We start from the raw sequence: 26,519 nt of genomic DNA on the forward strand, positions 1-26,519 counted from the left end.
GAAGTGGAAGTCCCATTTAATAAAGCAGGGTGGAATGGGCATTTATTTGCTCTACAGACTGCAAGAAATGGAAATGAAGAAAAGACAAGGTGGCATTAATGTGTTATCAGCACTAAATAGAATTTAGTCAAGGGCACTTCTAAATCAGCAGTCGTGAAAACATCCAAACACATTTGGAAAGCATTCAAATCTGAAATCTTTTTTAATACTGGGGTCAATTTATTACAGGCCCGACAAATAAATCCCATCGTAGTCAATATAATAATAGACGGTAATACTATATGTCATTAAATACAAAACAGGAATTGTTTTTTTTAATAGCAATAAATAGATGCTGAGCATAAAGGGCAATTTATATAAAGTGAATTTAAAATGTTCAAAAGGGGACTTGCACCACACACACATAACACATCATTGGCCTGAGAGCTATTCTGCTAAAAAGCAAATTTTTTTCTGAGCGAGTTCGCTGACATAATTCATATGTAAAGCCTATGATCAGCATAGAAGAAATGCACTTTAACTTCTTCCACCACCACCCCCACCACCCCCACCCCCTCGCCCTCCCCTGCCCCCTCTCCTCGGTCGACCTCTGACTTGTTTATTGTCCTGACGTGGTAATCTCTTGTGACGCTCCACTTTGATCCACCCTCCATCACTGGCTTTGGCCCCCTCTTTTTGCTCACTGGGGTTTTCTGTCACAGACAATATACCCGGTATCATTGGTGGGCGGGTCTGCGGTGTGACACTGTAACTGCTGGACCATGGCCTCCCTGGCTGCCGTGACGTTTTGCTGGTTTTGTAATGAACATGACCACCTCTACTATTGGTCCATGTCTGCCCCCTTCCCTGCCCCCCTCCCACAGTTAATGTTTTGCCAAAGTAGTTGTTTCTACGGTATTCGTGAATTGCTCCGGCACTCATTCGGCGCTCTCGATCTCTCTCTAAGGTGCTTTCCGACACAGTGCTGGAGGGACTGCTGCCCTTTGACCCCAAATGGATAGGCGAGAGTTTGGCCGACAGGCTGGCAGTTGGTGAGGAACAGCGTGAGTCGGCCCAGAGAGAGCCAGGGGCTCGGTTTGGAGAGCGACGCACAGCTGAAGCATAGGAAAACTCCTGGCTCTCATGTGCAGACAGGAACTGAGGCAAGGTGCAAGCCTCAGAGCGAGTCAGGCCACGGAGAGCATCAGCTGACGGCTGGGATTTCTGGCTCACCATCTGTTTCATCCTCACGCTGTACATCCATGATGGATCGATATCTGAAACACAGGATACACACGGTCTATTTATATTCCCAATACATAGAAAATTCAACAATCACTGAAACTAAAAGCAGCAAATAAAACAGTTACCAGAGTTTGATCTGTCTCTGGGGCTGAAGTCGATGTTAGCCGGTGCTGTTTCAATGACCAGCTCCACATTCTTGATTTCATCCTGATCACCGCTCACACTCCATGACAGGAGGCAGCTGTGTCTGGTGGACTTTGGCGACTTAACATCACTCTATAACATCAGGGAAAAGACACACACACACACACACACACACACACACACACACACACACACACACACACACACACACACACACACACACACACACACACACACACACACACACACACACACACACACACACACACACACACACACCAAACAATTTACAGCTGTTTTGTGACTGCCTTAAATGTATTTCAGAAATATCCTTTTTAAATGGTTAATGTGCAAATGATCAGCTTTATTGACTCACCTCATAATTGACTGTGTAATCCACTTTGTGATTCGGTTGTAGTCCAACGATCCATTTGTCCATCACGAAAGGCGGCTGCATTAAAAGATTTACTTCATTGTCCAGATCAGGCAGCGTATAGCGTCGATAAACATGTTTGAAAAAATGACATTCATAAAATACACGTTTACAAGACCTTAGCCATGCGGAGGATTTCCACATCCGGACGGTTGGCGTTGAAGACGACATCTTTGATGTAAGTTACGGCAACGTCATCGCCGTCAAGTTCCATGTACAATTTCCACTTGCAGTCCTGCAGAATGAAAAGTTAATGATGAGATCATGAAGATTCTTCTGTTGCAAGGAAAAGTTCATAATTGCACTATTTGTGTGTGAAGAATTTTGTTAATCTAGTATACAAACCAACAGCACAGCCTACAGGTAGTTTAACAGCAGTGGCAAGTTGGTGACAAAAACGTCACACAATGAGGACAGAAAGCAGAATCTAAAATGTCCATACAATAATTGCAAGGAAACAAAAACGGAGACTTTAATTAAATGCAATCTGTATGCGTTGTTGTCCGATTTCCTTCTCACTGTGCACTCACAAATACAGTAAAAATATTTTATGTAGACAATATAAATTCGAAACACTGGACATGTCTTATAAAAGTATGTTTTTTTGTAAAAGAAACAGGTTGATCTGCGATAATAAGGAGAAATATATATATATATATATATATATATATATATATATTTTTTTTTTTTTTTTTTTTTTTAATGCACTGGTGCAGATGGCACACATCAAACTGGGAGGCAACAATATCAGCAATTCCCCAGCCCTCTTCTTCTGCATATTGAATGCTGACGATGCAGTAATGATTCCACCAATCCCTTAAAGCTGCCCACGAAGCCACAGGTCACTGCTTAACCACCAAGGGTTCATGGCACAGGCCAATCCATTGTGTAATGATCACAGAGAAAGACATCTGAGGAGTGGCACTAACACACTTGTCTGTGGAGCCTTCGCCCTCTCCTTCATCGTCCCCAGGGGCTGGAAACGGCTCAAAAGGGAAGCTTCGGCGAGGCTCTGGCTCAGAAACACACCAGTGGCCCTGTGCTGGCCTGGTGTCGGCCCTGGACGGTCGCACTGGGGCTCCCAGGTCTATGCTAGTCTAATCACTCCAGCAGAAACAATGTCTGGTAATGATGCCTAGGACCCGAGTGCGTCTAATGACAACTCATACATAATTCAGCACCTTTCACTTGGCTGCACGGTGATATCCTCATTAGTAGGGGACCCTCAGTGGCTGTCAGATGGTGGCCGCACAATCGCAGGCCCTCATTTTGTCTTTGAGAAGTGCAGCTGCTTCCATGACATCGCCAGCAAAGAGGGGCGAAGGAAAAAAAAAAAAAAATGTAGTGCGGGTTTGTTTTATTTAGTGCAAAAAACCTTCCAGTTTGTAAAAACAAGGCTGACACGGAACCTGACACCAGGCAGGGGAAAATAATTAGCTCTCATTTTCTCAGCCTCCTGTTTCCTTCTCCCTGCTGTGTTTTCTACCCACTAAACCACCACATGTCAGAAGAAATGGGAGGCAATTAGCAGGCTCGTTTCAGCCCTGCCGAACACACTGAAAGAGGACTATTTATGATGGGACAATGAACAGCTGAAAGATTAAATAACGTTTGCCTTTTAAAAGAAAATGACTTCTGGCTAAATGGGCTATTTTTGATTAAATTCAAACACCACAGTTTGAGACCCTAACAAAGGGCTGTGAGCAAGTTGAGGTGGATGTGGTACATGGCTGAGAATGAAATGTTTATTTGTCTGGTTTAATACATGTCTCGTGATGCCTTCAATGGTCACTATAACAGCCGCCATCACGAATCCTCAGAACAAACAGCTTCAATAGGAGGGGGCTGATTCAGTCACACAAAAAAAGATTCTGTTCATCTCCTTAGAGGGTATCTATCATTACAATGATGCTCAAAGTGGATAGAGCATTTCTTTGTGATAGTCATTATGTTTCTGGTTGCACAGAGCCAATGAGAAGCTACATCACATGCACACAGCTGCAGAATACGCTGGAGTCGAGTGTTTGACGGCATTTCTTTACAGACTTACAGACTTTCCCGTTCCTGGTTTCCAGTGGTACCCAAACACCAGCTCCAGATTGACAGTTTTACTCTGTTCCACCTCCTTCTCCAGCTCATCCTTGGGAAGAAAAGACGCGTAAGCCAAAACATGAGCGTTGAAAATGATAAACAAAGCACGAATAGGGAATAGAAGAAACTGTGAACCTTCAATAGAGGTGGGAAGTGGACAAACCCAAGGTAGTCGTGAGTAATCTTTTCAATTTCAGCCTGCCGAAAAAAAGAAAACCTCCTTTATTTGACTTGTGATTTTAAACAGTTCAGCTGCTTTAAATGTGTGTTAAGAAAGAGGTGACGTGTTGGGGGTTAATGATTAGCGATGTCTTGCCTTAAGGTGCATGACGTGGCCTTTGGACTTGACCCCCATGTCCCGCATATCATTTTCTGTGAGCAATAGCAACCGCTTTCCGGTAATGTGATTCTCTTTGAACAGGTCAGCATAAAGCTGCATGCCACACGCACCATCTCCTAATAAAGAGGAGGGAGAAAAAAAAAAAAAACAGCTTATAAATGACTTTGCACAAACAAATAGGAGGTTCAATGTAAGATGTGAACCACTCCGAAAAAGAAAAGGAACAAACCTGCACCGAATATCTGCTGCATCCAGAAATACTGAAGGAACAGAATACTCGTATATTACTATTAAAAAAACAATAGTTTTCTCATAGGAAAGATGTCAATCCTTGCATCAGTTCCAAATAAACCCATACTGATACTTACCACATCCTCCTCTGTCCAGGTAAAAATGTCAAGAGTGGGCAGCAACTGCAGGGAAACAAACAAAATGACAGCCACAGAATATGCAAGGACACAGACATGACGAATGTGTATTTATGGCAGACAGGTCTCAACAGTAAAACTCACCAAGACTCGAGTATATGTTAATAAAAATGGCAAATATCTGTGTTTTCGTATCATCACAACCATTACTTTTTCAGTTATTGTGCTATACGATCAACAAGCCTCGTATTTAATGGTCTACATCAAACTGAAATGTCCATCTGACTGATCTAACGGGATCTATTTGGCTGAAAAAAATATATTTATTGCTCATTAAATGTAATCAAGCAGAAAGTTGCCAGCCAAAATAAAGATTTCATCAGTGTGACTATGAGACTGGTGTACCATGAAAGAAATAATGCAATGGGGGAAATTGGAGAAAAGAGGACTAAATGAATGAGTAATCCCCATTCACTGTCTTCTTCCCACGGCATCCGGCATCAGCTCAGATTATCCATAAATGTGGGTCTCAATCAACAGCCGCTGCCATACATTTCAGTGCAGGCGGCTGCCTCATAAAGCCACTCAGCCCTACAGCGCTTTTCCGCCTCCTCCAGTGATGCAGTTCAGTTGTAAACACATTCAAAAACACTGTGCTGCTGTCACAGTCTCACTGGAGTGACTTAATATCACTTTTTAAAAGGAATATTGTGTTTCACAGATGAGCAGCCATGCTGCTGAATTTATCATCCTTCACATTTGCACCGGACAAAAAGCACCAAAGTCCTAAATCTAAAATAAGGACACATTTTCTGTTCAGGGTTTGTGTGCAACACTGGGGGGGGGGGGGGGGGGGGGGGGGGGGGGCGCTCGAGTTGGGTTTAGTTCACACAATTCTGCCCCCAAGTGGACTATGTAGATCAGTCATGGGCAGCTGGCGGTCCTCATGTGTCTCCTGTCTGCTTTCTTTGTGAGATCATTTTCAAAAATGGTGATGTCAGGAGGAAGGTCATTTAACCCCATTTGAACCGAATGTCAATGAGAATTATTCCTCAAATATTTAAAAACTTAATGCATTGTAAGGTGGGAAAAGTCAAATTCATGTGTTTGGACCCATTCAGGTTTATACACAGACTTTCATTGACACTTTACATGAAAATTATTAGTTCCATTTCTCATAAATCTCTGTGGTAGAAGGGCTCTGTTAAAATCTGTCCCTCTGGTAAAGAAGAGGACACTGTGGCCCTCACCACAACAAAGTCTCTCGTTGCTAATTTAGATGGTGGGCAGCCAGGCTGTGTATGTTATACTGTGGCATTAAGTCAGAGTAAAAAAAGAAAAGAAGAAGAAGTAACATGAAGCAGTATGTTTCACAGTTTTAATAAAACATTATCAGCCACGCACCGTTCTGTCTTGTATTATTAACACTTTTGCAATGATTGTTAGAGCAGTGATACAAACTAAATGCACTGCAACATGTGTTCTCTAGGTAGTTTTCAAACGGATCCGAGACAAAACAGCACAAAGCAAAATAAAATGAATGTAATACAGTATAAATAAAACATTGATGGAAAAATTAACCACACAGAGAAGGTGTATTATTTCAGCGAAAGCTGAAGAAGAAACTCATTTGAATGGATTTGGTGGAGTGTAAAGAAAACACTGAATCCGAGCCAATTGTCATGTCGAGTACAACATGTTTGGGAATTATATGCTTATATGTGGCACAAGAGAAAAGGCTGAAGAGGATTATTAGCTCCCAGGCAAAAAACACAGGAATACAGAGGATTACGTCCTCATGAGACAGACTGATTAGAACAACTGAAGGAGACAATTTAGCGTGCTCTGCTCAAAGAAGCATGTCCTTTCCCCAGGTGACACATAATACCTAACTGAACAATAACACGAACAAGGTTTTCTCTACGGTAAAGCGGCTCTTTAGCGGGACCACGTGGTGCAAAGCGTTCGAATGTATTTTAAAAAAAATGATTACATTTATTCCTATAAATTCTCTGGTTTTAATTCTTTGGCGGTAAGTGAATCTTTTTGGGCATGAAGAAGGTATCCTGTTTGGAAATAACAAGACAATGAAGCTGACAGTCACACAGCAAAGTCCCTCTCCTACTGTTTTGAACCCAGGTCAGTCAGAGGAAAAAACATGTACTTTCTCATCCTGGTAAGAGACTGCGTCTCAACAACTGCACTCCACCACATCCAGAACAAATTGGCCAATCTTAATGTCAGGAAAATGTCACTTCATCATAAAAGCCTAGCCTTCTCTAAGCAACAGGCTCACAAGGCTCTTTCTTCACAGCATGGCACTATACATCCAGAACATTAGGCATACAGTAAATTGCATCCATAATATCCACAGCTGGAGGGATTCAAATATATTCTAATAGTGTGACTATATTTCTGCGCCTTTGAATGTTCATCAATATGCTGTGAGGAACAGAGGAGTGTGCTTTGAAATGGCAAAGTCAGGATTAATTGGAATATTTGGTTCATTCCCATTTCTCAACAAGGGTCTGGTCCGTGGCTTCCGCAGTGACTCGTTAATTGAGCTCTCAGCACAGCGTTCGTCGATACAGGTGGACTAATTAAAGCAGCACAGAGCTTCATTCACTGTCCTCGGACCAGAGGAAGCGTCCCAGTCCCAAAGCCATGTGGATTTTGTGTCCTTCTCTGATGCGACTCGACCGAGACGAGTTCTGCTTGGCTCGCATGTTGACCTGTATTCCCGAGTGCAGCACAGGCCGGCCAAAGTCCAAAGAAAACACGTCCTCAAAGCCTCTCATCACCGACTGCAGGTTCACCTCCTCAGTACCGGAGGTCCTGATCTGACACGACAGCTGTGAACTGTTTGACTCCTCCGTCTTAGACTGATAGAACGATTTACTTATCTTTTTAGCCCCGGGTAAGAAGAGCTGAGAGGCGAAACAAGAGGAGAGCGGGGGGACACAGGGGTGACAGGAAAAAAGAAAGAGGGGACAGAAAAGTAAAAGAAATAATCAGTTTCATACCACCAAAGTGAAAGGAAGAAAAGGAAGAAGAGCATTTCGAATCTGGGTTGTAATTTCAGTAAGGTTGACGGGAAAAGCTGTGATATCAGAAGGGAACAAGAAAGGAACGACAGAAAGTGTGTCAAGAAAGAGGAGGAAAGAACGTAGTTATCTATATAAGATATTTACACTGTGTATGATTTTGGCATGAAGTCTCAGAGCATGGACATCCTGTCTCTCATCCACAGACACAAAGGAAATGAAATGAAGTAATTAAGACTCCTAAAATAGCTAAAATAGATAAACTAGTATAGAAGAAGCATGGACAGATGTACATTAATACTCAATTATTCCACGAACAATTTAATAAATCAGTATGGCTTTGTCACGCACAATGACCGATTGTTTAATTTAAAAAACCAAAGATTGAATATATGAATTGTAAAATAAGCTTTAAGGCAGTCTAACTATTATAACAGTTACAGGCCATATATGAAGATGTACACCTATTTTCAACACCTGTGAACTGTCTAAAGGTCGCTCACTGATGTATTTGAAAATGGAGAAGTTAAACGCTTGATTGGTTAAAGAATATTTCAGGACCTACTTTTTTACCTTCAGGAGTGAGTCTTCAAAAATACAACTAAACGTTATTGATATGTCATAAGACCTGTTGAAAAACACAAACCTAATGGCATTGTATTTAACAAGTTTTCAAAAAAAGTCTCCCCGAATGTCTTCAAAAAGGGTTCACACTCAAAAAATGTTCATAAAGTCTTCTGAACTTAATAATGATTCGTTTTAAAGTTTTAATACCCACAACAATTGAAACATTACTCTTCCCATTAAGGGTGAAAAACATCAAGGAGTCATTGAACAACAACGAAATCCCGCTTGTTGACGGTGCGGCATGAAAGTTTTGGGGCTCGATGTAATTCATAAAACAAATCACGATGTAAGAGACGTACGCATGTCAATCTTTAATGAATACAAACGAAAAGCGGCGAAGCTTGTGACTTAAATTCATCCGCATTCATTCGGTGCATCATGATGCAAATGTACTTATTCAGCCACCCTACACCCCCTGCATGTCAACGCAGTGCCGTCAGCAGTTCATACGATCCATAATGACTCAAAATGTTATTCTCTTTATGATTTTTTTCTTTTCTTTTTTTTTTTTTTCCCCTTTCTCTATTTTATATTCAAACTTGACTTAAGAGAAGGTTAAGGGGAATTCGCAGCGTCTTCCGGGGAAAACAAATGCGGACGACAGTATAAAGTTGCTGCTGCACTTGACATGGTGAGGCGGACGTCCCGGAGGTGAAGGTGGACCAAAGTGAAGAGACGGTAATGAGGAACTCACCGGGGTGTTGGACTGCTCAATCAGTTTGCGCTCCCACATCTTTAGACGCCGCTCGCGCTCCTTCAGCTCCTGCTCTTTGGTACTCAGGTCTCTCTCCAGCTTCTTAAGTCGCTCAAGTGTGGCTTCAATCTCACACCTACAGCAGAAGCGTGACAACATTTAAAGGCTGGAATTACTTTTAAGATTTCTCTTGATGTCTCACACGTTGAGTCTTTTTTTATGAGCTTCCACGCAGTCTGAGAGCTTAATTATTTATCTAATGGCCAGAAGCGCCGGGGTGCTGTCTCTTTCCGCAAACAAACAAACAAACAAACCATTGTTTAGCAACAAATAACTACACACACCTGTTAAAAAGAAGGTTTTACTTTTCTGATGTTTTCAACTGGAACAGATTTTCATTCTGATTTAATGTATCTTGCAGAAACAAGAAGTCTTGACTCTTTATTTTTCCACTTCTTTGTCCCACTCTTAGTATTTAGAGACTTTTGCTTATTTAAAAAAATAAAAAAAAAGTTTTCTTAACTTATAATGCCACAAGAAACGCATGAATGGTTGCATTTCAAACATTCAGAAAGTGACTCATTTCCATTTGACGCTCATCTAATGTCATGGAGGATTGTTTTATCCAGCAGATGGGGCTGCACTGTCAAAATCCAAGCTGACCTTCAGAGTGCGTTCCCACACTCTGGTCAGAAACACGCATGCGGTCCAGACAGGAAGGTCCAGCCTCGATCGCCCAATTCCTCCGCCCTGATCGTCCCAGCTCAAACAATGTCCACCACAGTCAGCCTCACACATAACGTGCTTGTGCTTCCCACTTTTTCCTCACAAGTCCCCTCTGTGTTTCACCATCGCCCTGCACCGTCAGGTCTGGCACGACACAATCAATCCACGCCGAACACAGACAAGCAAAGACAAGCCCGTTGTTGTCTTTGGAACGGCGCAGTTCTGTTTGGTAACTTTCACATTTGTGGAGCTAAAGTCGCAGCTTTATATTCAAATAACAATGTGTGGATCCAAACAACTGCCATATGGAGCAGGATATCAGGGCAGTGAGTTCAAGGTAACGCAAACAGTGGAATCTGAAGAAAAGAGTAAAATGTCCAATACAGGCAAAGTGTCGACACCTTTAAAGGCCCACTGAGCCTCTTTAGGATCACAGTTTTGGCTCTATAGTCACAACTTGATAACAGAAAGCAGAACGTGTTACATTCTCTTGTTATTTATCACGCAAGGAGAAAAACACTTTGGGCAGAATTTGGCGAAAACAAAGGTATAAACTCCATCTATCAGGCGGCCTGAAGGATTACCACGACAAAGTGTTATTCTGAGTAAAAAGAGGCCACAAACACAAATTGTGTAATGCTACGTTTGAGCTGACGGCTGAAGCGCTTCAATATCACAGGCATTCGTTGTTTTTTTTAGGCCGACAAGCTGAAGTACAATTGAAAAGAATTGAACAACACCCACAGCCCGCACAGCGTGCTGCCCGCGGGCACACCTGAGCAAAGTAAGAACAAGCACAACAAATCTCCAGATGATCTAAAATCTCATTTCTGAAAATCCTCTTCTTTCACTTTCAGCCAGCAAAACATATCAAAACTTCTGTCGGGGGGGAACAAGTGCGTTTCTCTGTGTTGCTTATTGCCACTTTCCTCTATTCCTTTCCTGAGATTCAGTCCAACCTGCTCCACCTGCAGATGGCTGCTTGGACAAGATGCCACCAGCATAACTTCTGAGGGGGGGGTAAAAAAAAAAAAAAACAACCTCAGAGCGCAGACAAGGCCCGCAGAGAGGCAGACAGAGAATAAAGTAACAGCTGAGACTCAGGCTGTGCTGAACATCACCAAACCTCCAGCTGCTCATACAGGCCAATTAAACACTTCTACTTGAAAAAGATGGTGATTATTTTTAGGATCTTATGGATAAAGAGAGGAAGTATATCCAGATGGATGATTCTTTGGGGGGTTTTCATGTCTTTATGTAGCTATCAGTGTAATTATTAAAGATCTATATGCACGGTTTCAAGTCCTTTTTTGTGTTTCGCGGCCCCCATCGGCTACATTTCCACATCATTCTTCAGAAACAGTTGCACATTTCCTTAGGCTGAGGCAGTATATTGGTGAAAAAGAGGGTTATAAATACATTTAGTAGGGCTGGAGAATAGCTGATCACATTACCTCCATTCAGCCTTGTTGTGAAGGAAAGAGTTGCACTGTTGAGGAAGTTGGCTGTCGTTTGACATGGACTCCAAGGTGGAGAGGATCTGCTTGAACATCAGCCTCTCCTAAATAAACACAGAGACACTCTGAATAGGACACAAGTGAAAACAGACATCAAGTGTAGATGCAGGAGATGTTTTCTTACTTTTGGCTCTGTTGCCCAACAATTTCTCATCAGTCCAGCGAAGCTGGCAGGACAGCTGCTGGGGATGGTTAACCTCTGCAGAACACACACACACACACACACACACACACACACACACACACACACACACACACACACACACACACACACACACACACACACACACACACACACACACACACACACACACACACACACACACACACACACTACAATGTGTAATCACGTCTTAATAAGGCCGTTTCAAACAGTCATGATGTCCCTCCACTGATGTGTATGTGTTGTGCTGTAGACTTCAGGGTTGACCTTAGCAGTCTCACCAGCCTGGTGAGTCTTACAAATTCATTAAGTAGGTCAGATTCACATCTTCCTTGTCTAATCAAACAAGTCTTCTCTGTTTCCAGCCTAAGCTGAAGGTCTCGTGACTTTATTTCATGCTTGAACCCACAGACACATGGAGAATATTTATCTTCAAATGTAGAAGGAAAGAGCTGACATTTTAACGGGGTCATAATATGCAAAATTCAATTTCTAATGGTTGTTCAACAGTAATAATCGTCCCTATACCTGAGAATGACGTCCCAGGAGTGGACAAAGTCTGTCCCCTCTCTCTCCCTGGCTTGTTTCAGTTTTTAAAAGTCTGTTGCTCCAATGAGCCAATCAGAAGTCAAACCCCATATTGTGTCATCGAGGGTTTGGCCAATCCCAATCAAAGGAGGCCAGCTCTGCTCTGGCACATGGCACCACGAGAGGAAGTACTTCCTCCTCTTCCCAAGATGGGCATGTGTGGGCGGAGCCAGTCCAGCTCACACAGACACAGCAGATTCTGAATGCAGCTCCTACGATCCAATATTCAAATGGATGAAAATCAAGGAAAAGCTGCATTTGGGGCAATAAACTTTGAATACAACGTTTTTTTGATCAACGAGACCATGTGAAAGTGTTGAAAAGCTCGAACATATGACCCCTTTAAAATAATTGTGCATTCTCTTGTTACAACCACAATAAAAAAACAACAATAACTTTATATTTAAAAAAACAATATAAAAATATAAATATAAAATAAAATATTAGGCAACATGTTGCCCTCAAAGTTGATGATTTAGAAGCAGTCTGGATTTTGTTCTTCAAAACTCTTCTTTGGTGTTTTCCTTCTGCAGTGGTCAGTATCCGTCAAAAATCTTTCAAGAAAGGAAAATCTGTGAACCAATGACAGGCTCATTGATGAACGTCGCCCTCCTCAACGCGTAGGGAACGTAAAGGCTCTGCTGCTGACGTCCATCTGGACTTCAGGACAAAAGCGACCAACACATTATCAAGCAGGCGGTGATAATGTTATGGATTGATAAGAGTATGTGTATATTCAAAGAAAGCATTTATCAGTAGTTAGTAGATGGAAGCAATATTCACCACAATCAGCAGCTATCTCATGATTCTTTGTTTAATTAAAGTGAGTGAAACTAACAACACAGAATGTTAATGGTAAAGACAAGTGCATCAATTTCAACAAAAATCTGCTTCTTCACATAATTTGGAGGAGATTGAAAAGAAGTTGACTTTTTTAAATTGTATGGCTCAGACCATGATGTGGTCATCGATGCCCCTTCATTGGAAAATTGCCATAAAATAAATAAACAAATGAAATGATGACAAATTGTTGAACAGTATAACTTATGGATTCCACGCAGCATAGTTCACTGTGATTCTAACCTTTTGTTTCTTTACTTCTGTTGCACTACAGTCAGTTTCCTTGAGTGGAAAAATGTAGGATTCAAATTTTTTTTTTTTATTCATGAACGCTAATAATCGATTTAAGTAATTAATAGTTGCAGTTCTTGTCAGAGGAAAGTTTATTTATCTTGACAATAATAATCCTCCATTCGTGAGGGTCAGTGCTCTGTGAACGCGTGTAAAATACCTCGTTCTTCTCCACCACCAGCCAGGCCACCTGTAAACCTTCCAGGCCCTTGAAGGGTATTTCACGAGTGAGCATCTCCCAGAGCACCTGCCACACAAGTGAAGAGCCGAGGTCAGTAAACAAAATCACAATATTGAAAAAACAGTATGCTTACATGCGTGTCGGAGGATTAGTTGTTTTGCAGGGTAAAAAAACAACAAAAAAACAACAACTCAGAAATATATAAATACTTGTGAGCAGGTGAGTATTTGTTGTTTAAACAGGAAACGGCGTTCGAATTCTGCAAAAATAATCATTAGGAACATTTATAGATTCCTTCAGGGGGAACCCAAAAGCAACCTGGGAAAATACTACAAAAAGATCCATATTAGCTCCCATGGCTTTAATGGCCTCTGAAGTACAATAACAGCCCTGCCTTGATAATTTTGCTTCCTTTCAGTTGGTATTCACGAGTCAAAAATAACAACCTGCGTCGACGCCTTACAAGTGACATCATGAAAAGGTGGCAAAGAGCCGTGGTTCAAACATCAAAAGTCTTCACTGCATACGTGCAAGCGCACTCCTGGAGTTCAGCCTCTTGCCAGCTGCCTCTCATTACATGTATGTATTTTACTATAGAAATCAGCTCCTCACCAAAGTGTTGGAGGGAGAAACTGCACACTTTAACTCGCAATCATTCGGCTGCACGTTGCACAGAAAACTCATTCAGTGCAATCACACTCATTGTTCCGATTGTAAAATCCAACATAGATTTAATCAAACGTAATTTTTTAGATGCCTTGCAATTTAAAAAAGAGTAATTCCCTCATGTGCTATACAAAATTAAATTCGGAAATAAGATTAAGGTAACACTTAGCATTTTTTCTTTTTTTTTACACTTTCAACAACAAAGACACACTAAGTTTCAGGCGAGATGCAAGTTTGCAAAGGTCAAAATTGCACCTTTTGTCCACTAAAGCCGGGAAAAAGAATTGCTGAAATAAAAAATATACGTAAGTTGGACTATTCACCACACAACTGTGTTTTTTGTTTTTTTTTCCAGCCACCACTGAGTGCAGCTTCTTTGAATGCAATCATTGTACTTAATAAGATTTTCCATACTTTGACTCTGACTGACAAAAAAAAAAAAAAAAAGTCAAATTATCTGAAAAAGCATTTCACAGATGGATTCTGACTTTTCCAACTCAGGTTGTTAGCGGCAACCATCGTTCATCTGTGTAATCCTGGTTGCTCCATTATGAGTCATCTTCACCAGATCTGAAGACAAAGCACTGGTGAAAAAAAAAGAAAAGAAGCTGGTAGCTTCAAAACAACTAAGACAAAAAGAACCTTGAGAAACTGTCAATGTGAGTCACTGAAAAGAGTAACTAACATAGAATAAAAAACAAACTAACTTTGTGCGCTCAGTGAGTTCTGTTAGAGGAAATTGAAAATGTTCATCCATAGTGGTTTCCTAGATGTGCTGACTCAGCCAATAATAAATCTGTTAAGCAATCATTTCAGGGCTTAATTGCATCTGATGTTTTTTTTTCTGTATTATTTTTCACAAAAAAAGCTGTTTGTCTTTATCTTGTATTTTCTATTAGTGTTTTACAAGCCCGTCTTTAAATATTCTTATGTGCCACACAGTTACAGCTTATTAATGCATAAACAGAGAAAGCAACACACACATCAAATCACCTTGTGGCATCCAGAACAAATATTACACCAGCCTTTATGGAAAAACTAAAGATTTCTTAATTGACCGCTTGTTGCCACTCACCACACCGTAGGAAAAAGTGTCGCAGGTTTCAGACACGGGCAAACTCTGGATCACCTCCGGAGCCATCCAGGGAAACGTGCCCACCAGCGACATGTGTGTCGTGTGGGTCAAAAACTTAGATGCTCCAAAGTCACAGATCTGAAGTGATGACAACAGAAATCAGACTAATGAGCCCGAAGCTACATTTTGGAGGAAAGATTTTTTTTTTTTTTATTGCAAAGTTACATCAGAAAACTCTTCAATGATCAACAATAACTACCAAGAAGGATATGAAATACTCATTCAAACACTTTCTATTACGTGTACAATAACTAACACCGTTACACTTCAAAGTCCAAAGATTAGGGGTGCTGATCTGCTTTTAAATGGATTTCGTGTGTGCACATCTGAAGTCCAAAAGAGTTTTGAAGTTTAGAGCCAAACTTAGAAATTCTACTCCGAAAAACTTGAAGACCAAATTGTGGCACCGAGCAAAAGTGGCAAAAAATCATTTTCGAAAGGTAATGGAGTAATGGGCGTCTGAAAAAACGCTTGTGTTGCATAGCTTATCATTTAAAGAATAATCCAGAAAAAATATGTATATTAGGAGATGTGCATATATGCATGGAGGTAAATGCAGATTTAAATGTGTGTCTATGTGTACCCGGTTTTGTATTAATGATTAAGGTTTATAGTAAAAATGGCTACTTTTAAATAAGTAATGCTTTGTCCTTATCCTTGTCAAACATAACTATTACAAATGTGTTTGCAGTATGTGTTTATATGCACACGATTACTATGTATTTTTGATATTTTTGTTAATACGCATGAGCATAGACTATTTTTCTAAACAGTTTTATTGCACGTGAGTCAAATAAATAAAATAGAATCAATCGATCAATGTCAGCAGCGTTCTTGATCACGCAGGACTCCTAAAGGGAATCACAATGGCCTTTGACTAATGAACATCTGAACATCTTGATTAAGTAGAACAAAGCGATCAGAAACACAATTGAGGAAGCAGTTAGAGCGGCCCCTCTGTACAATTTCCTTCTTTCTATCTATCAAGCAAACCTTGAGCACCGACAACTCACAAGTCCCACTGTCAGCCAGTTAGAGTTCATGCTAAGTTAGTCACTGCCCTCTTGTGTCCATACACCAGAGATAAATAACACAACAGCATTCCATTCATCTCTAACGCCTGGGATCGCTGACCGAGGCCAGGTCTGATGTGTTCAATCCTTAAAATCTAGGAGGAATAAATAAAATGCCAAAATTAATAACATACCTTGAGGACTTTGTCAGCAGTTAAAACAACTGAAAGACAGAGAAGACATTAATGGTCAAAAAGGTTCTCTAAGATGTTTTTTTCTCAATGTGTGTAAGGAATGAAATGACTTACCATTTCTGGATTTCAGGTCTCTGTGGATCACCTTAACTGGAGCCTCTGAATGCAAATAGTGCATTCCTAAAAATGGAAATAACATAAAAGATAAATATAATGAGGTAGATGCATTAAATGTAGTTCAGGTGAAGATCAGTGCATTCAACACATTTTTAAACTAACACTACAACTTGTTTACTACATGCCCATTGAAGCAATGAGATAATTGATATAATGAGCCCTTTGAGTGTAAATGCTCTCCATTACGAAGTTGCCTTTGAGCAACACTGAAGTTTCTCAGCTGCTGTTGTTAAGCAAGAACAAAATAACCTCCAAGGCAACACCATATCCAAGTTATTCAAATAAATGCGGATGTTGCTTATTGTTGGTGAAAATTGGTCCTCGCGTGCAACCAAGGTTAGTTTTTGCTTTCATGGTCTTTTATAAATTCTAAACATTTGAACGGTCTGAGCTTGACGACAGAGAAATTGTCCACCACGCAGTGTGTTGAATCAGTTGACCCTCAGCGGCTGTTAGCTGTTATTTATAGATTTCAAACAAAGGAAATGAGTTTCAGATTCACCTCTGGCAATCTCTGCGGCCCACGTCATGATCTGGCCCATGTCTATGTTTTCGCTCTCATCGCTGGACAGGTAGTCGTACAGCGAGCCGCCGCTTGCATACTCTGAGAAGACAGATCCAAGTCCGGATCAGTGACAGTGACCGACGAAACAATGAGAACAATCACACCCAAGGCTGCAGTTGTACATGTTTGCATTTGGATAAAGCGACACAAAGGAGGGATGGGAAAAGACACGCGAGAGGTTTACTGAAAGAGAAAAGAAATATAAGTGACAGTAGCAAAACTGTTTCCTTCAGTGCTACTTTAGACACGCCGGCGCAGTATGTCAGAGTATCATGTGAAAACAGCTGAAACTTGAGCTTCGGCCAGATCTCAGCTGACGGCGTGGCGCTGCTGTCGCTGGCCTGTCGCTGTGGACGAGCTCTCCGGCCTCAACACACGTTCCTCACGTTTTCACAGGAGAAGGAGCGTTTTGCTTTTCATTTAAAAGCTCCCATGAACTTATTTGCAAGTGCCCATTAAAAAGTGTGCAAAAAGTTAAAAAGCTTTTGCAAAATCTCCTCCACAAATCGATCGTAGACACAGAGACAAAGCTTTGATAAAACCTTTGTAAATCAAAGACATGTAGAGCGGGGGGGAAAAAAAAAAAAAAAAAAACAACTGTTGACACTATCTTGTGAAGTAAAGCATTTAAATAAAGACAAACAAGCACCAGAAAACCCAGCGGGAGCCTTGTGTTTGTGGATAATAACCCAATCATAACCCAAAGCAGTACTGTAAACACGGACAGGCACTGAGACAACAGCCTAATTACAGACCATAAAATACGGAAAGGACTTTTATTATCACGAGACAGAATTTCATGCGGGCGTTTTGTCATTTACCAGGAGAACCGGATGATAGCAGGGAGACAAACCTATGTCAGAGGCATAATTCCCCGGGTGCACGGAAAGTCGAGACTTTTGCACAGTTGCATTGTTTAGATAACAAGCTCCGCTGTAAGCGGCACTTTAATGCCACATAAAAGCTTTATTCTCTTTTGTGTGACCAGGAGCGATGCAGTGATCTTCGCACACAAATGCACATTTTTAACCCTGGAACAACGCCTGATCAGATCTCCGAGATCTCTGAGCGAACAGCAGAAATTGTTCAACTCCAGCAGGTCATCGGAGGCAAACACTTCCAACAGATCTGCTGTTTAACAGAGCCGCCGCTGCGCAGAAGGAGCAGGTCCCGCGTGACGCCGTGTGTCAACCGTCAAGAGGAAATTTATAACAGAGCTGATGAATGTGGACACGACGTGGTCAGGGCGCCTATAAACGTTCTCTCTGTATCTGGTGCTAATTAGATTCTGCCTCCATAAACAGAAACACCGAGCAGCTCCTTGGCAACGTGACCTTTATCTTACGCAGCTCCAAAATACTACAGAGGAGTCACAACCTCTTCTCATGCAGCTCTGTCATCAAAAAAATGTGAATGATCTCTGGCTCCTTTCACGCTTTTTTTTTTTTTTTTCTTTCTTTCTTTCTTCACTTCTCACACAACTAACACGTAAAAGACCGTTAATTCAAAAATATTTGACAAAGGCCTTCAACGAGACATCCCGAGAAACCGGCGGCTCCGCCACTAAAACAGCAACGCTGCCAAGAGCAAGAAGTTCTCGGCCCAGTGAAACCAGATTATTTCAGTCAGAAGAAAATCAAGAGTCTGTATGTTTTCTACTGTTTTACTTTTGTTCAACTGGTTTTTCCAGTTTCATTTACTGTAAATACATCACCTTCATCTAAACAGACTGCAACATGTTGATTAAATATCAGCAAAGAAGCCACCGATGTGTTCACAAACTCTCGTTCTTTCAGGACCAGTTCAAAAGTCATGTCATTTTAAAAAGAAATGGAGAATAAAGTGCTGAGTGTGAGGGGAAGCCTGAGTTGAGTTTACTGTAAATATTGAGTGAAGGCCGATGTGAGCTGCTCTATTTGGATTTATCCCAAGTGGAAGATCAAACATCTTATGAGTGTGTAAGTGGTGGTTGATACAGAAAGAACAGAGAAGCACGCATGCACAATCTTGTTCAGCATGTTTGACAGTCTTTCCAGCGAACTGCTGCCGACACGTCAGAAAAATCTAAACTGGAAGGAAGAAGTCCAGCGACCGAGCTGCTGCGTGGACTTTCAGCTGCTGGTGGCTTGTTGTCGTTTCAAGATAAGAAGCTTCTTTTGTTTTGTGTTGCAAGAGCAAGAAAATGTCAAGAAGCATCCTTGAATCCCAAAGCAAACAGATGATTAGTGTGTCACGGCCGCACAGCGTGAGTGGTTAGGCCCCTCCCACCTCACAGCAACAACATCCCTGGTTCTATTCCGGGCTTGGGGATCTTTCTGTGTTCACAACGTGTTAAAGTCAACGCCTGGTGATGCACTGGTGACCTGTCCAAGGTGTCCCTCTGCCTTTATCCATAATCAGCTGGAATCGTCTTCGACACTCTGTGAACCGAGCTGATCAAGACGTTACGGGAGACAGATGGATGTGCCACAAGTTACCATTCAGGATCGTACAGGACACAAGTTGTTTGTTCTGCTGTCGCATCATTTTAAATAAAGATTAAAACCATCTCATGATGTTCCACAATATTATATAAGTACTTTTTTCAGAAGGGCTGAACAAACCTCGGCTGTAAGGAAACCGGCGTGGTTTTGATGTTATGGTAGAATGAGCTGAGCAGCCTGTGTGTGCGTGTGTGCGTGCGCACGTGCGTGTGTTGTAAGAAAATGTCAGAGATGAGCTCACCATACAATAACTGTTATGCACCAAACTGACAAAATCAAACTCAGCAGGTCTTATAAATCTGCTGGGCTCAAATGAAATTTTTTTATTAATTCATGAATTAAATATCCACAACGGTGGCTGCATGTGTTTAAGAAGACTATAATAAGATTATGACACTTACTTTGATTTCACTGTGATATTTTGACTCAAACACTGGAAGAGGGGTCAGAAGGCTTTCTTAGCGGTAACTTGGGAGAGTTATAGATAAGATAAAAAGGTGGCTGCCACTGGTCTAAAAGATCAATCCCTATTTTATTGGTTTTGCAATGTGCATAAGGCTTAAAATGAAGAATCAGAGCGACAACATCTAGAAAGATAAAACCTACTGTTAGGCAATTGTGTCTTTGTATTATTTACTTTATATGCCGTACACTAAAACGTATTGAGACCAATGAGGCCATTCTTTTCCATTATATTACAAAACACAATACATTTTCAAATATTCAGCTGCACTTGTCCAATCTGCATAATATAATCTAATGTTTTGCCTTTGTTTCCACGTATGAAGAATATTTAAACCCTTTTTTTTTTTTGGTTTAAAGTAAAAAAGCACCACATATGAAAAATCACAGCGCTGACAGGACTTAGGCCATGGAAGTGTGACTCTCCGGCTGAATGCCACTGAAACAGAAGGAAAACAACTCTCTGCTCACAACATTCACGGCAGCCCACTATCATATAATTAAATGAAACTGGACGCTGCTCATATGAAAAGCACAGTGTGGGTGTCTTTGACAGCCGTCAATCCCGCGGCACAGGCTGGTATTTAGAACTAATAACTGCTAATCACAAAGCCTGGAACGGTCCTGACCCTCATCCTGTTTGTCCTCACATTTCTTTCTCCTTTTGTTAAACTTCATGACTTATTTGACAACTTCATGACTGGAGCCACTGTGCAAACTGTAGTCGGGTCCCAGCTGGTCTTCAAGTCATACTGGCAGCATGATGTTTGATTGTAGAACAAAGCAAAGCTGGTTAACTAACGCTGTGTCAGCAAGGTTCAGCATCCAGTCAGTGTTGTCTTGATAGCGAGTATATTTAATGGCAAAACTCAGCGTTTCAAGATGGAAATGTTTCATTTTCGGGAGGCTGAAGCTGATCTTGTCTGTGAGGAACTTCCACCTCAGGAGCAGGACACTGTTCCCCTTTGCAAACGTGGCGTCGGTACCTCAATACAGGAAGAACTACAATAAATAGGAAGCTTCACTCCGCACCACTGCCACCACACAGTCTTCGGGGCCCCCGCTCTAATTGGTTCAGCGTTAACCGCTGAAATGCAGGATACACCCTGAACAGGTTGGTATATTTACTGAACGTCCAACATAGGTCTCATTTTCCCACGAAGCTCCAAAATAAAAGCCAGAAATAAGGTTGCAATCCTGGCTGAAAGATGCTCCGAGGTGTTCATCATTCTCTGAACGCTGAATTTCCAGAAAACCTCACTTCAGTAGAAATGACCTGCTGGATTAGAGTCTCGACCCGAGTCCTGCTTGTTCTGGTGTTTTCCACAGTCCATGAGCTTTTTTTGTTGTGACTATACTCTGCCTCTGACCTCTAGAGACCAAGCTACTGTGCGAGTGTGAGGCCTTCCCGAAGCCTCTGGCATTCACTAACGCTCCCATAGAAACCTCTACTCCATTCAATGCACAGTGCAAACTGGTGCAAACAGCTTCAGCTGCGGCATTTTTCCCATCATGTAAAGGAATCGGATGCGTGTGACTCATTACTAACTGTGAATGTGAGAGAACAAATGCGCCGCTCTGCAGTTTATAAACACTCACCAGTAACAATTCCATAGTTGGGAGCCTCAATAATGGCGCCATAAAACTGGATGATGTTTCGGTGGCTGAGAACGCTGAGGATTTCAGCCTGAGAGATGAACACACACACACACACACACACACACACAGGAGAGGAACATCATCACAGTTTACCAAATAATACAATTCATCAAAATATCTATAATACTTTAAATGTATTCAGAAATGTGAACGTACACTCATGTTGCATTATTTTTTTCTAAGCGTTCATGAGCTGGTATAAACCTGACGTGATGACGAGCGGAGCTGATTACCTCCTAGAGTCACTGCATAGTAACAACATGGTGTACCATCGTGTACTTTATGATGTATGTTCAATCAGAGTGAGGAATAACAAACTGGGTTAGAAATCCAGAATCAATTCACAAGAAAAACTAAAACAAAGTAGGAAACGTCTGACATGGCAGAGGTGAAAAGAGATCATCACACGAGTCCTTGATTGAGAATTGAAAATATTGGAGTAAAATCCTTAAATGTACAATAGTAACACTACGAGAGTCCCCGAAGGAGAAGTCAAACCGGTTTATTCCATCCTCGGGAGGTAATAAATGTTTGTGCAAAACTTTTCCGATAAGGATCTATGAAATAGTTGTGAGGCTGTCTCTGTTTGGACGACAGCAGCCGACCGGCCGGCCTTGGAGCCACGCTGCCAGGAGGCTAAAAATAAACCTGAAGATATATTAATATATAATTCTGACCCAGAGAGCGTTACGTGTAACCTTTTTCCTGGGTGAGCAGGGACCTGACAAAATGAGTTGATTTAATTGTAACCAAACACTATAATTAAAGGAACAATGCGCTCAGTGTGAAAGGATTACATTATTATTTTCACAGAACAATCATCTCTCAAACACTTGAGTGAAGTTGAATGGATACCGGTGATCTCTTGCAGTATGATAAAAGAAACGATGAATACATTTCTGCATGTCTCATCACAGGCCAACAAGTGTGAGACAATTTCCCTGCAAAGATAATTCATTTTTTTTTTTTGTCTTTAAGACAATGAGTCTGTGCTTTCAGGGGGTTTCAAGAGCAGTCTCTCTCTGTAATTGGGCCAAATACATTATTTCATTTTGGCAATAATGTTTTTTTTTTTTTTTTTTCGTTTTTTTTTTTTTTGCAGCACATTTCGGAGAGTGGGCGAGTATAATGACCATGAGTGATGGGTACAGAAGTCACCACATCTCGCTGAATGGGGTAGCAATTAAAATGATTACAACACTGACAATTAAAAAGTATATGAAAAGCCCGGGCAATTATGACTCCTACCTCATTTTCAATCTTGAGCAGTTTTTTCACCGCCACCTCTTTGTCCTGGGAGATCCACAGGGCTCGGTACACACTGCCAAAGCTGCCGCCGCCACAGTTCTCGTAGAAGAGGATGTCATCAAACTTGATTTGCACGAAGGACACGCCGGGAGAAGACATCTCATCCTGACACTCAGCTCAAACTCGGCTTCTGGAGGGTGGGGTTGGAGGGGAAGGGGAGAGGAAGGAAGTCCATTTCACAACAAAGTCCTCTGTGGTGAAACAAACCCGACGCTTCAAACAGTCGCCGAAGCACCACTGCGGCTGGACTGCAGGACTCCGGCTGAAGCCACCGGGTGATCGGGTAGTGTCAGCGTGACAGTGCCGGCTTTAAGGGGCCGTCCCCTGCCTCTTCCTCGCTGCCACACACGCTCCTCATCATCAGTGAGCTCAGGTTCCAGACTGTGCTTGTACAAGGATGATGATGGCATGCCTGGTATGCCGCGATCATAAGGCCAAAGTCACAGGACGCTCCAACACAGTCAACAAGGCCAGAGAGAGAGAGACCAACACTGTGATGAGAAACGGTCTCAAAACAAAACAAAACAAAACAAAACAAAAGTACTTAAATGATGCTCATTTTCTCTTTATATTTTCAACTAAAAGAAGAAGCTCCTCTTGTGCACAGAGCAGCCGAGCACGACGCTATGCGCGCAAGGCAGGGTTATGAGCGTAATGCTTCCAAAGCAGCCCATGCAGATTGATTATCACATCGTTTTGTTTGTCTGTGAGAGCATAAAAGCATCTTGTAAAGAAATAATTCCATCATTACAGGAAATTGTAGCTGTGTTATTCTTCACAGATTTCCCATTTACAGCTCAGCAATTACAGCTTTTAAAAGGCTGTTACCTGGGTCTTCATTGGGATTACTATCCATCACAGTGGGAAATGCCTCCATTGTCGCAGAGGGGAGCCACTGTTTGCTGCTGATTTACTTGTGTTCATGCTATACTTAGCCTTCACAGTCATTTACTCTGTGAACCAGGCCCAGTATTGTCTGACCACTCAAGAAGCCGGGGTTACTGGGATATGGGAGCACTCCAGCAGGCACCACTGGCAGTTTCTCACTTAATAGCAAGCGCGACTGTAAGCGCTGCAGCAATGGGGGCCTGATGGCCTTGTGCCCACAAGTAAAGTATAAAATGATAAAATCAATCACATAAACACGGCTTCAATCTTACATGTGATTTGCCTGAAGGGTGTATAAACTTTGTATCGTAATATCAAATATTCTCCGTTACTTTACTGATATTTAGTGTGGTTGGAAAAAATAAAATAAATGTCCAGATGACAAGATGAGCTGCATGTAAAATTCTGCTTAGAAGCAGGTTTGGTGTTGATTTTCAAATTGTAAAATTCCTTCAATTGATTCCTAAATATATTTGCACATGTTTTTATTTTATTTTTTTCAAAAGTAAGAATGCAAATAAAAGTTTGAATATTCTAAACATCCACATAAATGAAGAATAGAAAATGTCTTATCTACTACCCCAAAAGTCCATGCAGGAATTTTATTGAAATCAGTACTACATTATTTAATATTCATTATATTTTACATTGTTGTAAACCTTTCCTGACAGTAAAGCGTATTCTGACTTATGTAGTTATGTGTAATATCACTGTCATGCTTTTGCTTATATTACTACTGAAAAAACCCTGATATATATATATACATATATATATATTTGGGAGAGAATTTAATCACACACAAATACTGCAACAAATATGCGAGGGAGATTTTTGTGGCTGGATTCCCTGTGTCATGTGCAATTATACATTTAAAAATCAAACAAAGCAACAACGTTCATGGAGAAGTATATGAAAAGAAAGTCATTCGGCGGGTCATTTTAGCATTTTCTGGCTCTTTCTCCTCATAAAGGCACACACCAATACTGAAATTGGTCACACAATTAAGGTATTTTGATTGAAACATTACCAAAAGATTCCTGGAGCAAATTTCTGCTTTGAAAATAGTCAAAACTTTTTAAATCTGTTCATTGTCTATGGCCAGTTCACTGGTGTTGAGTGAAAAGAGCCTTTTTGATTAATATAAACATACTTCTTTAAATATAGACCCTTTTAAATGCCACATGATTATTAATCTGCCTAGAACATTTCTAAATATAACCTTCTTGTTCTTTATGAACAGTGCATACACAATAAAACCACTCATAAATGTAACAAACTAAACTGCATATGTGACAATAACCCCCTGTTATTATGATATTTACTCTTTATTAAATTCAAATGACAATTGCTGGTCATTGGACAGTTACATCAGCTGATCAGGCAGCTGCTAGACTTGTTTGCCATCTTAAAAAAAAAGAAATTGCTTGATAAAAAATAATTACAATCAACATTTAACAAAGAAACTAAATGCAGTGAGTTGATTATATAAATGTGCTCCTTTCTTAATGTAAATAGCTCACAAAGAAACAGAGCAGGAAGTCACTATTTATGATGAATGAGTTTCCCAGTTTAGATGAGAGATAAGCAGAAAAGCACATGGTAATAATGGTGGCACGAAACAGAAAACATTCACCAGCACTGGATCCATAACACTGGGCAGACTAAACAGACTGGATTATTGGAATGATCTCATAATCACACTTTATACAAACAGCTTCATATGTAGATAGTGAATCCCAGCTGCACAGCAGAGATGAATAAAAACAACATGACTAAAGGTCAGATCATCCCTGAGCAGAATGTGGAAGTGAAGCCTGTCACTGTCACTGCTGCCTCCCTCTCTGGCCCGACAAACATACATACCGGCATTCAGGGGGCTTCGGGGGGCTTCAGGCCGTCTTCTCTGCAGATTCCACCGAGTCCAGCACAAACTTTCAGAAAACAGCCCGAGTTCCGGGAAACCTCATGTGACGTGCCTTCATTTCTCCACTCCCGCTCCGCAGAGCAAGGACTGGTTGCACAACGCAACTTCCAGCAGGCAGACGCCAACGTAACGGCGCCCTCTGCTGGGAGCGCGAGGTACTACAGCTGGCATCAGTCCATTTTTAGTGTGGAGTTCCGTCTTTTAGCAACTTTTACATGCTTTAAACTTAATTTTATTTAAATAATTTACAGATTCACTATTTCTATCCATTATTTATATGCATCGCATTTATTTAATTCTGCCAGTTACTTTAAATTATTGCGAATAAAATACACTTTCAGCGGATAAGCTTCACACTGGGAGAAAACACATCCATCCATCCATCCATCCATCCATCCATCCATCCATCCATCCATCCATCCATCCATCCATCCATCCATCCATCCATCCATCCATCCATCCATCCATGTTCTATATTCATGGATTAAAGGGTTTATATTGTCATACCAATATATGTTTTTACATGTCCTGGTACAAAATTCTGTTCCAGAGGAGGCTCATTAGAAGTGTTTGGTTATAAGTTATTATTATTATTATTATTATTATTATTATTATTATTATTATTATTATTATTATTATTATTATTATTATTATTATTATCGGTCTGGCTTTTATACCACTTCATCCAACAGAACATGATGCCAGTCCATCACAGGGATATATAGAGAGAAACTGTCACTCACCCTAAAATTTTCGAGTGACCTATCGACTTCA

The 26,519-nt window shown here is 41.1% G+C and overlaps 1 protein-coding gene across 3 annotated transcripts; it reads right to left on the reverse strand.

The window, feature by feature from the left end:
• On the reverse strand, positions 1-25,861 carry map3k20a (mitogen-activated protein kinase kinase kinase 20a). 3 transcript variants are annotated; one of them, XM_080478673.1, is made up of 20 exons: positions 25,685-25,861; positions 22,874-23,063; positions 21,566-21,653; positions 16,959-17,060; positions 16,394-16,459; positions 16,280-16,308; positions 15,013-15,150; positions 13,251-13,337; positions 11,333-11,407; positions 11,146-11,252; positions 8,966-9,101; positions 4,601-4,645; positions 4,462-4,492; positions 4,209-4,348; positions 4,028-4,090; positions 3,852-3,941; positions 1,920-2,036; positions 1,745-1,819; positions 1,350-1,500; positions 1-1,256 (listed from the first exon to the last, which is right to left on the reverse strand). In XM_080478673.1, the coding sequence occupies exons 2-20, from the start codon at positions 23,030-23,032 to the stop codon at positions 517-519; spliced, it is 2,439 nt and encodes an 812-aa protein (XP_080334799.1). In that variant the 5' UTR covers positions 23,033-23,063; positions 25,685-25,861; the 3' UTR covers positions 1-516. The 3 variants fall into 3 exon arrangements, with proteins under 3 accessions (XP_080334799.1, XP_080334800.1, XP_080334801.1); XM_080478674.1 differs by having other exon boundaries at positions 22,874-23,060; positions 25,685-25,761; XM_080478675.1 differs by lacking the exons at positions 21,566-21,653; positions 25,685-25,861 and having other exon boundaries at positions 22,874-23,002.
• Between the last annotated feature and the right edge of the window lie 658 nt (positions 25,862-26,519).

The sequence above is a fragment of the Lipophrys pholis genome (genome assembly GCF_963383615.2).
Source record: "Lipophrys pholis genome assembly, chromosome: 13".
Lineage (NCBI taxonomy): Eukaryota > Metazoa > Chordata > Actinopteri > Blenniiformes > Blenniidae > Lipophrys > Lipophrys pholis.

Coding starts and splice junctions, on each gene's coding strand:
- map3k20a (XM_080478673.1), bottom strand. CDS start 23,032: ATGTCTTCTCCCGGCGTGTCCTTCGTGCAAATCAAGTTTGATGACATC. Junction 11,253..11,332: donor GTTGGGCAACAGAGCCAAAA/GTAAGAAAACAT, acceptor GTGTTTATTTAG/GAGAGGCTGATGTTCAAGCA. Junction 1,820..1,919: donor AAATCCTCCGCATGGCTAAG/GTCTTGTAAACG, acceptor CTTTTAATGCAG/CCGCCTTTCGTGATGGACAA.